At 57.6% G+C, this 13,523-nt stretch overlaps 1 protein-coding gene across 4 annotated transcripts in view; it reads left to right on the forward strand.

Annotated features, from left to right (window-relative positions):
• FLNA (filamin A) overlaps positions 1–13,523 on the forward strand; it is a 71,964-nt gene that overhangs the window by 25,703 nt on the left and 32,738 nt on the right. For all 4 annotated transcript variants that reach the window (XM_072920384.1, XM_072920383.1, XM_072920385.1 and 1 more), the window contains 11 exons: positions 613–756; positions 2,102–2,225; positions 3,906–4,066; positions 4,841–4,931; positions 6,651–6,820; positions 7,671–7,788; positions 8,987–9,249; positions 9,877–10,483; positions 10,979–11,152; positions 11,610–11,772; positions 12,926–13,086. In XM_072920384.1, the coding sequence (XP_072776485.1) occupies positions 613–756; positions 2,102–2,225; positions 3,906–4,066; positions 4,841–4,931; positions 6,651–6,820; positions 7,671–7,788; positions 8,987–9,249; positions 9,877–10,483; positions 10,979–11,152; positions 11,610–11,772; positions 12,926–13,086 (2,176 nt within the window). The remainder of the gene's footprint in view (positions 1–612; positions 757–2,101; positions 2,226–3,905; positions 4,067–4,840; positions 4,932–6,650; positions 6,821–7,670; positions 7,789–8,986; positions 9,250–9,876; positions 10,484–10,978; positions 11,153–11,609; positions 11,773–12,925; positions 13,087–13,523) is intronic.

The following is a 13,523-nucleotide window of genomic DNA, read 5'->3' on the forward strand; positions in this document are numbered from 1 at the left end:
TGGATTTTGGAGGTTTTGGGGATGATCTGGTGCCCTGGGGGGGAATTTGGGGGATTTTGGGGAAGATTTGGGGGATTTTGGGAGGATTTGAGATGGATTTTGGAGGTTTTGGGGAAGATTTGGGGGATTTTGGGAGGATTTGAGATGGATTTTGGAGGTTTTGGGGATGATTCGGATGCCCTGGGGGGGAATTTGGGGGATTTTAGGGAAGATTTGGGGGATTTGGAGGATTTGAGATGGATTTTGGGGATTTTGGGGACGATCCGGATGCCCTGGGGGGGATTTTGGGGGATTTTAGGGAGGATTTGAGATGGATTTTGGAGATTTTGGGGAAGATTTGGGGGATTTTGGAGGGATTTGAGAGGAATTTTGAGGAGTTTTGGGGAAGATTTGGGGGATTTTGGGAGGATTTGAGATGGATTTTGGAGATTTTGGGGACGATCCGGATGCCCTGGGGGGGATTTTGGGGGCGCTCTGAGCGTTTCTGGTGCCGATCCTGCTCAGATTTCGGGGGGATTTTGGGAAGATTTGGGAATGAGGGAGCCGGGGCAGAATTTGGGGGATTTTGGGGTGGGTTTTGGGGGTGCTGAGGCGGTTTTGGGGCTCCCCCAGGACGCGGAGGGGAACCCCGTGGACGTGGCGGTGAAGGACAACGGGAACGGGACCTTCAGCTGCTCCTACACCCCAAAAAAAGCCCTGAAGCACACGGCCATGGTGGCCTGGGGGGGCGTCAACATCCCCCAGAGCCCCTTCCGGGTGAGGGACCCCAAAATCGGGGCTGGGGGGCTGGGGGGAGAAACGGGCAAAAAAAAACCCAAAAATTGGGATTTTGGGGGGGGCTGGGGGGCAGAAATGGCCAAAAATTGGGATTTTTTTGGGGGGTGTAAATGGCCCAAAAATTGGGATTTATGGGGGGGGATGGGGGGGAGAAATGGCAAAAAACCCCGCCAAAATTGGAATTTTGGGGATGTAATGGCACAAAAACCCCAAAAATTGGGATTTTGGGGGGTGTAAATGGGGGAAAAATTGGGATTTTTGGGGTGTAAATGGGGGAAAATCCCCAAAAATTGGGACTTCAGGGGGTGTAAATGGCCCGAAAATTGGGATTTTGGGTGGTGTAAATGGCACAAAAACCCCAAAAATTGGGATTTTGGGGCGGCTGGGGGAAGAAATGGGCCAAAAAACCAAAACAAAACTTGGATTTTTGAGGGTTTTTAAGGGGCCTGAATTTGGGTCTGGGGGTTTCCAGCCCCAGTTTTTGGGGGTCCCATTCTCACTTTTGGGGGTTCTGGGGGGGTCCCAGCCCCATTTTGGGGTTTTCTGGGTTCCTGAGGGGATCTAAATCTGCATTTTTGGGTTTCCAAGCCAATTGTTGAGGTTTTTAGGAGCCCTGCATTCCTGGGGGGTCCCGTATTTGGGTCTGGGGGTTTCCAGCCCCAGTTTGGGGTTTTCTGCGTTCCTCAGGGGATCTAAATCTGCATTTTGGCTTCTCAAAAACCCGATTTTGGAGGTTTTTAGGGCTCCTGGGTTCCGGGGGGGTCCCGTATTTGGCTCTGGGGGTTTTGGGGGTCCCGTATTTGGGTCTGGGGGTGGGTCCCGGATTTGGGTCTGGGGGTTTTGGGGGTCCCGTATTTGGGTCTGGGGGTTTTGGGGGTCCCGTATTTGGGTCTGGGGGTTTTGGGGGTCCCGTATTTGGGTCTGGGGGTGGGTCCCGGATTTGGGTCTGGGGGTTTTGGGGGTCCCGTATTTGGGTCTGGGGGTTTTGGGGGTCCCGTATTTGGGTCTGGGGGTTTTGGGGGTCCCGTATTTGGGTCTGGGGGTTTTGGGGGTCCCGTATTTGGCTCTGGGGGTTTTGGGGGTCCCGTATTTGGGTCTGGGGGTGGGTCCCGTATTTGGGTCTGGGGGTTTTGGGGGTCCCGTATTTGGGTCTGGGGGTTTTGGGGGTCCCGTATTTGGGTCTGGGGGTGGGTCCCGGATTTGGGTCTGGGGGTTTTGGGGGTCCCGTATTTGGGTCTGGGGGTGGGTCCCGTATTTGGGTCTGGGGGGGGGGTCCCGTATTTGGGTCTGGGGGTTCGGGGTCCCTGAGCCCGGTGCCCCGCAGGTGGGGGTGGGGGCCGGCAGCCACCCCCACAAGGTGAAGGTTTTCGGGCCGGGCGTGGCCAAGACGGGGCTCAAAGCGCTGGAGCCGACCTATTTCACCGTGGACTGCGCCGAGGCCGGCCAGGGTGGGTCCTGGGGGTCCTGGGGGGATTTGGGGGGGATTTGGGGGGCTCTGAAGGGGTCTGGGGGAGATTTTGGGGGGCTCTGGGGGGATTTGTGGGGCTCTGGGGGGGACTTGGGGGTCCCTCAGGGGTTTTGGGGGGGATTTTGGGGGGTCTGGGGAGGGACTGCGGGGACCTGGGGGAATTTGGGGTGCACTGAAGGGGTCTGTGGGGTTCTGAGAGGGATCTGGGGGGGATTTGGGGCACTCTGGAGGGATTTGGGGGGTTCTGGGAGGGATTTGGGGCAGTCTGGAGGGATTTGGGGGGCTCTGAAGGGGTCTGGGAGGGATTTGGGGGGCTCTGGGGGGGATTTGGGGGGCCCTTGGGGGTTTTGAGGGGCCCTCGAGGGTTTTGGGGGAGGGCTTGGGTGGGTTTTGAGGGGTCTTGGGGGGATTTTGGGAGGTTTGGGTGGGATTTGGGGGGCTCTGAAGGGGTCTGTGGGGGATTTGGGGGGCTCTGGGGGGATTTGTGGGGCTCTGGGGGGGACTTGGAGGTCCCTCAGGGGTTTTGGGGGGGATTTTGGGGGGTCTTGGGGGGATTTTGGGGGGTTTGGGAGGGATTTGCGGGGACCTGGGGGAATTTGGGGGGATCTGGGAGGGATTTGGAGGGTTCTGGGGGGTCCTGGGGGGAATTTGGGGTGCACTGAAGGGGTCTGGGAGGGATTTGGGGGGTTCTGGGAGGGATTTGGGGCAGTCTGGAGGGATTTGGGGGGCTTTGAAGGAGTCTGGGAGAATTTAGGGGGGGCCTGGGGTGGAATTGGAGGGGCTATGAAGGGGTCTGGGGGGGATTTGGGGTGCCCTGGGGGGATTTGGGGGGCTCTGAAGGGGATTTTGGGGGGATTTGGGGGGTTCAGGATGGGTTTTGAGGAGAATTAGGGCGGGTTTGGGGTTTCCAGGCGCTTTGGAATGGATTTCGGGGTGGCTTTGGGGTGGATTTGAGGGCGTTTTGGGGTCGGTTTTGGGGTCCTGGTGGATCCCTGCAGGGTTTTTGGGGTTGGTTTTGGGTCCTGGTGGATCCCTGCAGGGTTTTTGGGGTCGGTTTTGGGGTCCTGGTGGATCCCTGCAGGGTTTTTGGGGTCCTGGTGGATCCCTGCAGGGTTTTTGGGGTCCTGGTGGATCCCTGCAGGGTTTTTGGGGTCGGTTTTGGGGTCCCGGTGGTTCCTGCAGGGTTTTTTGGGGTCCTGGTGGATCCCTGCAGGGTTTTTGGGGTCGGTTTTGGGGTCCTGGTGGATCCCTGCAGGGTTTTTGGGGTCCTGGTGGATCCCTTCAGGGTTTTAGGGGTCCTGGTGGATCCCTGCAGGGTTTTTGGGGTCCTGGTGGATCCCTTCAGGGTTTTAGGGGTCCTGGTGGATCCCTGCAGGGTTTTTTGGGGTCCTGGTGGATCCCTGCAGGGTTTTTGGGGTCGGTTTTGGGGTCCCGGTGGTTCCTGCGGGGTTTTGGGGGATCCCCACAGCTTTTGGGGGGGTTTTAGGGGTCCCTGGCCCCCCCAGGTGACTCAGCACCGGGATCACCTGGGCACGGGATGGGAGATTTGGGGTGTTTGGGTTCACTTGGGACCCCAAACCTGTAGGTTTTTTGGGGGGGGGCGGGGCTGTTTGGAGTCCCCCCGAGTTTTTGGGGGTCCCTGACCCCCCGTGCCCCACAGGTGACGTCAGCATCGGCATCAAGTGCGCCCCGGGCGTGGTGGGCCCGGCCGAGGCCGACCTGGACTTCGACATCATCCGCAACGACAACGACACCTTCACGGTCAAGTACACGCCCCGGGGCGGGGGGCTGCACACCATCATGGTGCTGTTCGCCGGACAGGTGGGCGGGGGGCTTCAGGGGGCTTCGGGGGCTTCGGGGGGCTCTGGGGGGTCTGGGGGGTTTGGGGGGTTTGGGGGAGTTCAGGGGTTTGGGGTCATTGGGCTGCACACCATCATGGTGCTGTTCGCCGGACAGGTGGGCAGGGGGCTTCGGGGGGCTCTGGGGGCTCCGGGGGGTTTGGGGGGTCTGGGGGGGTTTGGGGATTCAGGGGGTCTGGGGGGATTCAGGGGGTTTGGGGTCTTTGGGTTCCACCCCATCATGGTGCTGTTCACAGGTCAAATGGGGCTGGGGGCTTCGGGGGGCTCCGGGGGGGTTGAGGGGGTCTGGGGGGTTTGGGGGGCTCTGGGGGGCTTCGGGGGTTCTGGGGGGTTTGGGGGGCTCCGGGGGGTTTGGGGGAGTTCAGGGGTTTGGGGGGTCTGGGGGGGTTCAGGGGGTTTGGGGTCTTTGGGTTCCACCCCATCATGGTGCTGTTTTCAGGTCAAATGGGGCTGGGGGCTTCGGGGGGCTCTGGGGGTGTCTCAGGGGTCTGGGGGGTCTCTCTGATTCGGGGGTGGTCTCGGTGGTCTCGGGGGGTCTCAGGGGTCTCGGGGCTCTCGGGGGTCTCTCTGCTTTGGGGGGACTCTCTGGGGGTCTCGGGGGGTCTCTGGGTGGTTTCTCTGTTTGGGGGGTGGTCTCGGGGGTCTCTGGGGGTCTCAGGGTGGACTCGGGGGTCTCGGGGGTCTCTGGGTGGTCTCGGGGGTCTCTGGGGGTCCCTGACCCCGCTGTGCCCCCCAGGCCACCCCCAGCAGCCCCATCCGGGTCAGGGTGGACCCCTCCCACGACGCCAGCAAGGTCAAGGCCGAGGGGCCCGGCCTGAGCCGCTCCGGTGGGTCTGGGGGCTTCGGGGGTCTCGGGGCGGGATTCTGATGTTTATGGGGGGTTCTTTGGGGATTTTGGGGGGTTCTTTTGGGATTTTGGGGGTTTTTGGGGGGTTCTCTTGGGATTTTGGGGTTTTTGGGTGGTGTCTGACCAGGATTTTGAGGTTTTTTGGGGGGGTTCTTTCAGGATTTTGGATTTTTTGGGGGGGATTCTTTTGGGATTTTGGCATTTTTTTGGGAGTGTCTGACTGGGATTTTGGGTGGTTCTTTTGGGATTTTGGGGTTGTAGGGGTGTCTGACTGGGATTTTGGGGTTTTTTTTGAGAGATTCTTTTGGGATTTTGGGGTTTTAGGGGTGTCTGACTGGGATTTTGGGTGGTTCTTTTGGGATTTTTGGGTTTTGGGGGTGTCTGACTGGGATTTTGGGTGGTTGTTTTGGGATTTTAGGGGTGTCTGACTGGGATTTTGGGTGGTTCTTTTGGGATTTTGGGTTTTTTGGGTGGTTCTTTTGGGATTTTGGGGTTTTTTTTGAGAGATTCTTTTGGGATTTTGGGGTTTTAGGGGTGTCTGACCGGGATTTTGGGTGGTTCTTTTGGGATTTTAGGGGTGTCTGACTGGGATTTTGGGTTTTTTTTGAGAGATTCTTTTGGGATTTTGGGGTTTTTGGGAGTGTCTGACCGGGATTTTGGGTGGTTCTTTTGGGATTTTAGGGGTTTTAGGGGTGTCTGACTGGGATTTTGGGGTTTTTTTTGAGAGATTCTTTTGGGATTTTGGGGTTTTTGGGGGTGTCTGACCGGGATTTTGGGTGGTTCTTTTGGGATTTTGGAGTTTTAGGGGTGTCTGACCGGGATTTTGGGTGGTTCTTTTGGGATTTTGGGGTTTTTGGGGGTGTCTGACCGGGATTTTGGGTGGTTCTTTTGGGATTTTGGGGTTTTTGGGGGTGTCTGACCGGGATTTTGGGTGGTTCCTTTGGGATTTTGGGGTTTTAGGGGTGTCTGACCGGGATTTTGGGTGGTTCTTTTGGGATTTTGGGGTTTTTGGGGGTGTCTGACCGGGATTTTGGGTGGTTCTTTTGGGATTTTGGGGTTTTTGGGGGTGTCTGACCGGGATTTTGGGTGGTTCTTTTGGGATTTTGGGGTTTTTAGGGGTGTCTGACCGGGATTTTGGGTGGTTCTTTTGGGATTTTGGAGTATTAGGGGTGTCTGACTGGGATTTTGGGTGGTTCTTTTGGGATTTTGGGGTTTTAGGGGTGTCTGACTGGGATTTGGGGTTTTTTTTGACAGATTCTTTTGGGATTTTGGGGTTTTAGGGGTGTCTGACTGGGATTTTGGGTGGTTCTTTTGGGATTTTGGTGTTTTAGGGGTGTCTGATTGGGATTTTGGGTGGTTCTTTTGGGATTTTGGGGTTTTTGGGTGTGTCTGACCTGGATTTTGGGTGGTTCTTTTGGGATTTTGGGGTTTTAGGGGTGTCTGACTGGGATTTGGGGTTTTTTTTGACAGATTCTTTTGGGATTTTGGGGTTTTAGGGGTGTCTGACCGGGATTTTGGGTGGTTCTTTTGGGATTTTGGGGTTTTAGGGGTGTCTGACTGGGATTTTTGGGTGGTTCTTTTGGGATTTTGGGATTTTGGGGTTTTAGGGGTGTCTGACCGGGATTTTGGGTGATTTTTTTGGGATTTTGGGATTTTGGGGTTTTAGGGGTGTCTGACCGGGATTTTGGGGTCCCCCCAGGTGTGGAGCTGGGCAAGCCCACCCATTTCACGGTCAGCACCAAGGGGGGTGGCCGCGCCGCCCTGGACGTGCAGGTGACCGGGCCGGGCAAGGGCGAGGCCGTGAGGGACCTGCAGGTGACCGACAACCACGACGGCACCCACACGGTCACCTACACCCCCGTGCAGCAGGTACCCCCCAAAAACCCCCAAAATAAACCCAAAAACACCCCCAAAAACACCCACACGGTCACCTACACCCCCGTGCAGCAGGTAACCCCCAAAAACCCCCAAAATAACCCCAAAAACACCCCAAAAACACCCACACGGTCACCTACACTCCCGTGCAGCAGGTAACCCCCAAAGTAACCCCAAATCACCCCAAAAACACCCCAAATAACCCCAAACCCCCCCCAAAAACACCCACACAGTCACTTACACACCTGTGCAGCAGGTAGCCCCCAAAATAACCCCAAATCACCCCAAAAACACCCCAGATAACCCCAAAACACCCACACGGTCACCTACACCCCTGTGCAGCAGGTAACCCCCAAAAACCCCCAAAATAACCCCAAAAACTCCTCAGATAACCCCAAAAACACCCACACGGTCACCTACACCCCCGTGCAGCAGGTAACCCCCAAAACCAGCCTAAATCACCCCAAAAACTCCCCAAAAACACCCACACGGTCACCTACACCCCCGTGCAGCAGGTAACCCCCAAAATAACCCCAAAATAACCCCAAAAACGCCCCAAAAACACCCACACGGTCACCTACACCCCCGTGCAGCAGGTAACCCCCAAAAACCCCCAAAATAACCCCAAAAACCCCCAAAATAACCCCAAAAACACCTCAAAAACACCCACACGGTCACCTACACCCCCGTGCAGCAGGTAACCCCCAAAAACCCCCAAATAACCCCAAAAACGCCCCAAAAACACCCCAGATAACCCCAAAACCACCCCAAAACACCCCCCAAACCCCGCCTGGTGCGGGTCGGGGGGTCCCCGCAGCCCCCCTGACCCCCCGGTGCCCCCCAGGGCAATCTGGGGGTGTCGGTGACCTACGGGGGGGACCCCATCCCCAAAAGCCCCTTCAGCGTCGGCGTCAGCCCCGGCGTGGACCTGGGCAAGATCAAAATCTCCGGCCTGGACGACAGTAAGGGGGGCTGGGGGCTTTTGGGGGGTCCCCGGGATTTGGGGAGGGGTCCCTGAGCTTGGGCGGGGGGTTTGGGGGGATTTGAGGGGTTTTGGGGGGATTTGAGGGGATTTAGGGACCTGGGGAGGGACCTGGGGAGGAACCCAGTGAGTCTTGGGGGGGATAGAATTTGGGGAGGGGTCCCTGAATATGGGGAGGGGTCCCTGAATTCCACCTGTATTTTGGGATTTGCACCCCAATTTTGGGATCCCCTCCCCAGTTCTGTGTACCCCTCCCCAATTTCAGGACTCCCCCCCTGTTTTGGGCAGATTTGGGGGTCCCTGTCCCACAGCCCCTCCCCAGTTCCGGGCAGATTTGGGGGTCCCAGTCCCTGAGCCACTGCCCCTCCCCAGTTTTGGGATTTCCCCCCAGTCTGGGGAATTTGGGGGTCCCTGTCCCGCAGCCCCTCCCCAGTTTTGGGCAGATTTGGGGGTCCCTGTCCCGCAGCCCCTCCCCAGTTTTGGGCATATTTGGGGGTCCCTGTCCCACAGCCCCTCCCCAGTTCCGGGCAGATTTGGGGGTCCCTGTCTTGCTGCCCCTCCCCAGTTTTGGGATTTCCCCCCAGTTCTGGGCAGATTTGGGGGTCTCTGAGCCGCAGCCCCTCCCCAGTTTTGGGCAGATTTGGGGGTCCCTGAGCCGCTGCCCCTCCCCAGTTTTGGGCAGATTTGGGGGTCCTTGTCCCGCTGCCCCTCCCCAGTTTTGGGCAGATTTGGGGTCCCTGACCCACAGCCCCTCCCCAGTTTTGGGCAGATTTGGGGGTCCCTGGCCCTGTCCCGCAGCCCCTCCCCAGTTTTGGGATTTCCCCCAAGTTCTGGGCAGATTTGGGGGTCCCTGAGCTGCTGCCCCTCCCCAGTTTTGGGCAGATTTGGGGGTCCCAGTCCCGCAGCCCCTCCCCAGTTTTGGGCAGATTTGGGGGTCCCAGTCCCGCAGCCCCTCCCCAGTTTTGGGGAATTTGGGGGTCCCAGTCCCTGAGCCGCAGCCCCTCCCCAGTTTTGGGCAGATTTGGGGTCCCGCTGCCCCTCCCCAGTTTGGGGGAATTTGGGGGTCCCTGTCCCGCTGCCCCTCCCCAGTTTTGGGCAGATTTGGGGGTCCCAGTCCTGCTGCCCTCCCCAGTTTTGGGGAATTTGGGGTCCCTGAGCCCTGCCCCTGTGCCCCGCAGAGCTGGAGGCGGGCAAGGCGCAGGAGTTCACGGTGAAGGCCAAGGGCGCGGGGGGCCAGGGCAAGGTGGGCGCCCGGATTTTGGGGCCGTCCCGCAAGGGGGTCCCGTGCACGGTGGAGCCGGGCGCGGCGCCGGAGAGCAGCGCCGTGCGCTTCGTGCCGCGCGACGAGGGCCCCCACAGCGTGGAGGTCACCTACGACGGCGTCCCCGTGCCCGGCAGCCCCTTCCCCGTCGAGGTGGTGCCGCCCACCGACCCCTCCAAGGTGAGGGAGGGGTTTGGGGGGTTTGGTGGGGGAGGATTTGGGGTGGGGGTCCTGGGATGCAGCTCAACGCATCCCAGCCCAGCGCAGCTCAACGCAATCGGTCCAACCCAAAAAAACCCAACTCAACCCAACATAACCCAACAAAACCCAACACAGCCCAACAAGACCCAACTCAACCCAACGTAACCCAGCAAAACCCAATCCAACCCAACAAAACCCAGCTCAACCCAACGTAACCCAACAAAACCCAATCCAACCTAACATAACCCAACAAAACCCAACTCAACCCAACACAACCCAATCCAATCCAACGTAACCCAACAAAACCCAATCCAACCCAACATAACCCAACTCAACCCAACGTAACCCAACAAAATCCAACTCAACCCAATCAATCCAGCCCATCCCAACTCAACCCCACCCAACCAATCCAGCCCAGCTCAACCCAACTCAACCAATCCAACCCAAATCAATTCAACTCAACCCATCCTGGCCCAATGCAATTCAATGCAACCAATCCAACCCAATTAACCCAACAAAACCCAACTCAACCCAACTCAATTTGACTCAATCAGTCCAGCCCAGCTCAACTCATCCCATCCCAACCCAACTCTTCCATCCCCCCAGGTCCGCGCTTTCGGCCCCGGCCTCCAGGGAGGCCTGGCGGGGGTTCCAGCCCCGTTCACCATCGACACCAAAGGCGCCGGCACGGGCGGTTTGGGGCTGACCGTGGAGGGGCCCTGCGAGGCCAAAATCGAGTGCCAGGACAACGGCGACGGCACCTGCTCCGTGTCCTACCTGCCCACCGAGCCCGGCGACTACAACATCAACATCCTCTTCGCCGGCGCGCACATCCCGGGCTCGCCCTTCCGCGCGCCGATCCGGCCCAAGTTCGACCCTTCCAAGGTCACCTGCGAAGGGCCGGGGTTGGAGAAGGCCACGGCCGGCCAGCCGGGGCGCTTCCGCGTGGACTGCAGCCGGGCGGGGACGGCCGAGCTGACCATCGGCATCGCCTCGGAGGCCGGGGCGCGGGCGGACGTGCGGGTGGAGGAGAACGGCGACGGCATTTACACCATCGCCTACACGCCGCGCAGCGCCGGCGTGCACACCGTCACCGTGGAGTACGGCGGGCAGCCCGTGCCGCACTTCCCCAGCACCGTGCGCGTGGAGCCGGCGCCGGCGGCCGTGGATACGAGCGGCATCAAGGTGTACGGGCCCGGCGTGGAGGGGAAGGGTGAGTTTGGGGTGGGGAGGAAGGGTTGGCTTGGGTTGGATTGGGTTTAGTTGGGATGCGTTAAGTTGAGTTGGGGTCAGTTCAGTTGGGTTTGGTTGGGTTGGGTAGAGTTGGAAGAGGATGAGATGGGTTGGTTGAGTTGGGTTGGCTGGGATGAATTCAGTTGGGTTGGCTTGAGTTGGGTTCGGTTGAGTTTGGTTGAGTTGAGTTGGGTTGGCTGGGATGATTTGGGTTGGGTTGGGTTGAGTTGAGTTGGGTTGGCTGGGATGATTTGGGTTGGGTTCGGTTGAGTTTGGTTGGCTGGGATGATTTGGGTTGGGTTCGGTTGAGTTTGGTTGGGTTGGGATGAGTTGGGTTGAGTTGAGTGGGGTTCGGTTGAGTTTGGTTGGGTTGGGATGATTTGAGTCGAACTGGGATGAGCTGAGTTGGGCTGGCCTCAGTTCAGTTGGGTTGGAAGAAGACCCCGTTGACCCCAACCCCGTTTCCCCGTCCCAGCCGTGTTCCGCGAGGCCGTGACGGAGTTCGAGGTGGACGCCCGGGCCGTGGCCAAGGCCGGCGGTCCCCTGGTCAAGGCCCTGGTGTCCAACCCCTCTGGAAACGTCACCGAGACCTTCGTGGAGGACCGGGGTGACGGCACCTACCACGTGGAGTACACGCCCTACGAGGAGGGTGAGCGCGCCTGGCGTGCCGGAGGGATTTCGGGGGATTTTCAGAGATTTTGGGAGATTTTGGAGAGGTTTTGCAGGAATTTTGGGTGATCTTGAAGGATTTTGGGGTATTCTGGAGAATTTTGGAGGTTTGGGGGGATTTTGAGGTTTTTGGGATATTCTGAAGGATTTTGAAGGTTTTTTGGGGATTATGAGGGATTCCCAGTGGATTTGGAGGGATTTTGGTGGATTTGAGATAATTTTGTAGCATTTTGGGGGGGTTTTGGAACATTCTGGGGACTTTGGGGGAATTTTAAGGGATTTTGAGAGGCTTGAGGTGCTTTTTATGGGTTTGCGGGGTTTTGAGGGATTTTGGAGGATTTTTGAGCAACTTGAGGGGTTTTTGATGGGTTTTTAAGGGGTTCTGAGGGATTTTGGGGGACTCTGGGTGGGATTTGGGGTGACCCGCTGCCCCCCAGGCCTGCACAAGGTGGACGTGACCTACGGGGGGTCCCCGGTGCCGCTGAGCCCGTTCCGCGTCCCCGTCACCGAGGGCTGCGACCCCAGCCGGGTGCGGGTGCACGGCCCCGGCATCCAGAGCGGCACCACCAACCAGCCCAACAAATTCACCGTGGAGACCCGGTGAGAGCCCCGAGCCCGCGGAATCCCCAAAATCCGACAGGAATCCCCAAAATCCTGACAGGAATCCCCAAAATTCCAATGGGAATCCCCAAAATTCCAATGGGAATCCCCAAAATTCCAACGGGAATACCCAAAATCCCGACGGGAATCCCCAAAATCCCAACGGGAATCCCCAAAATCTGACAGGAATTCCCAAAATTCCAACGAGAATCCCCAAAATCCCGACAGGAATCCGCAAAATCCTGACAGGAATCCCCAAAATCCCAACGGGAATTCCCAAAATCCCAATGGGAATCCCCAGAATCCCTAAAGGAATTCCCAAAATCCCAATGGGAATCTCTAGAATCCTACTGGGAATTCCCAAAATCAGAATCTCCTCCTCCCACACCACCTAAACCCCCAAACCTGACCACCGTGATCCCAAATCCCATTCCCCCCCAAATCTCCCCCCTCACAACCCCAAATCTCCCCCTCTCATGACCCCAAATCCCATTTCCCCCCCTCCCATGACCCCAAATCCCATTCTCCCCCCAAATCTCCCCCTCATGACCCCAAATCCCATTTTCCCCCCAAATCTCCCCCCTCACAACCCCAAATCTCCCCCTCCCGTGACCCCAAATCTCATTTCCCCCCCAAATCTCCCCCTCCATGACCCCAAATCCCATTTTCCCTCCCTCCTGTGACCCCAAATCCCATTTTCCCCCCAAATCTCCCCCTCCATGACCCCAAATCCCATTTTTCCCCCAAATCTCCCCCCTCACAACCCCAAATCTCCCCTCCCGTGACCCCAAATCCCATTTTTCCCCCAAATCTCCCCCCTCACAACCCCAAATCTCCCCCTCTCATGACCCCCAAATCCCATTTCCCCTCCCTCCCGTGACCCCAAATCCCATTTCCCCCCCAAATCTCCCCCTCCATGACCCCAAATCCCATTTTCCCCCCAAATCTCCCCCTCCATGACCCCAAATCCCATTTTCCCCCCTAAATCTCCCCCTCCCATGACCCCAAATCCCATTTCCCCCCCAAATCTCCCCCTCCCGTGACCCCAAATCCCATTTCCCCCCCAAATCTCCCCCCTCACAACCCCAAATCTCCCCTCCCGTGACCCCAAATCCCCCCTCCATGACCCCAAACCCCTTCCCCGCCGCGGCAGGGGGGCCGGCACCGGGGGGCTGGGCCTGGCCGTGGAGGGGCCCTCGGAAGCCAAAATGTCCTGCACGGACAACAAGGACGGCAGCTGCTCCGTGGAGTACGTCCCCTACGAGGCGGGAACCTACAGCCTCAACGTCACCTACGGCGGCCACCAGGTCCCCGGTGAGCGCGGGAGCGCGGCGGGTGCGGGGGATTTTTGGGGATTTAGTTTGAATTTTTTGGGGGATTTTATTTGCAATTTTAGGGGGTTTCTTTTGAATTTTCCGGGATTTATTTTGAATTTTTTGGGGGATTTTTTTTGCAATTTTCGGGGGTTTCTTTTGAATTTTCGGGGATTTATATTGAATTTTTTGGGGAAATTTTGGTGGAATTTTCGGGGATTTATTTTGATTTTTGGGGAATTTCTGGAGAATTTTTTGGGATGTATTTTGAATTTTGGGGAATTTTTTGGGAAATTTTTTGGGGGATTTTTGGGGATTTATTTTGAATTTTGGGGAATTTTTTGGGAAATTTTTTGGGGGATTTTTGGGGATTTACTTTGAATTTTGGGAAATTTTTTCGGGAAACTTTTGGGGGATTTTCGGGGATTTATTTTAAAT

This window comes from Taeniopygia guttata, chromosome 31 (assembly GCF_048771995.1).
Source record: "Taeniopygia guttata chromosome 31, bTaeGut7.mat, whole genome shotgun sequence".
Taxonomy (NCBI): domain Eukaryota; kingdom Metazoa; phylum Chordata; class Aves; order Passeriformes; family Estrildidae; genus Taeniopygia; species Taeniopygia guttata.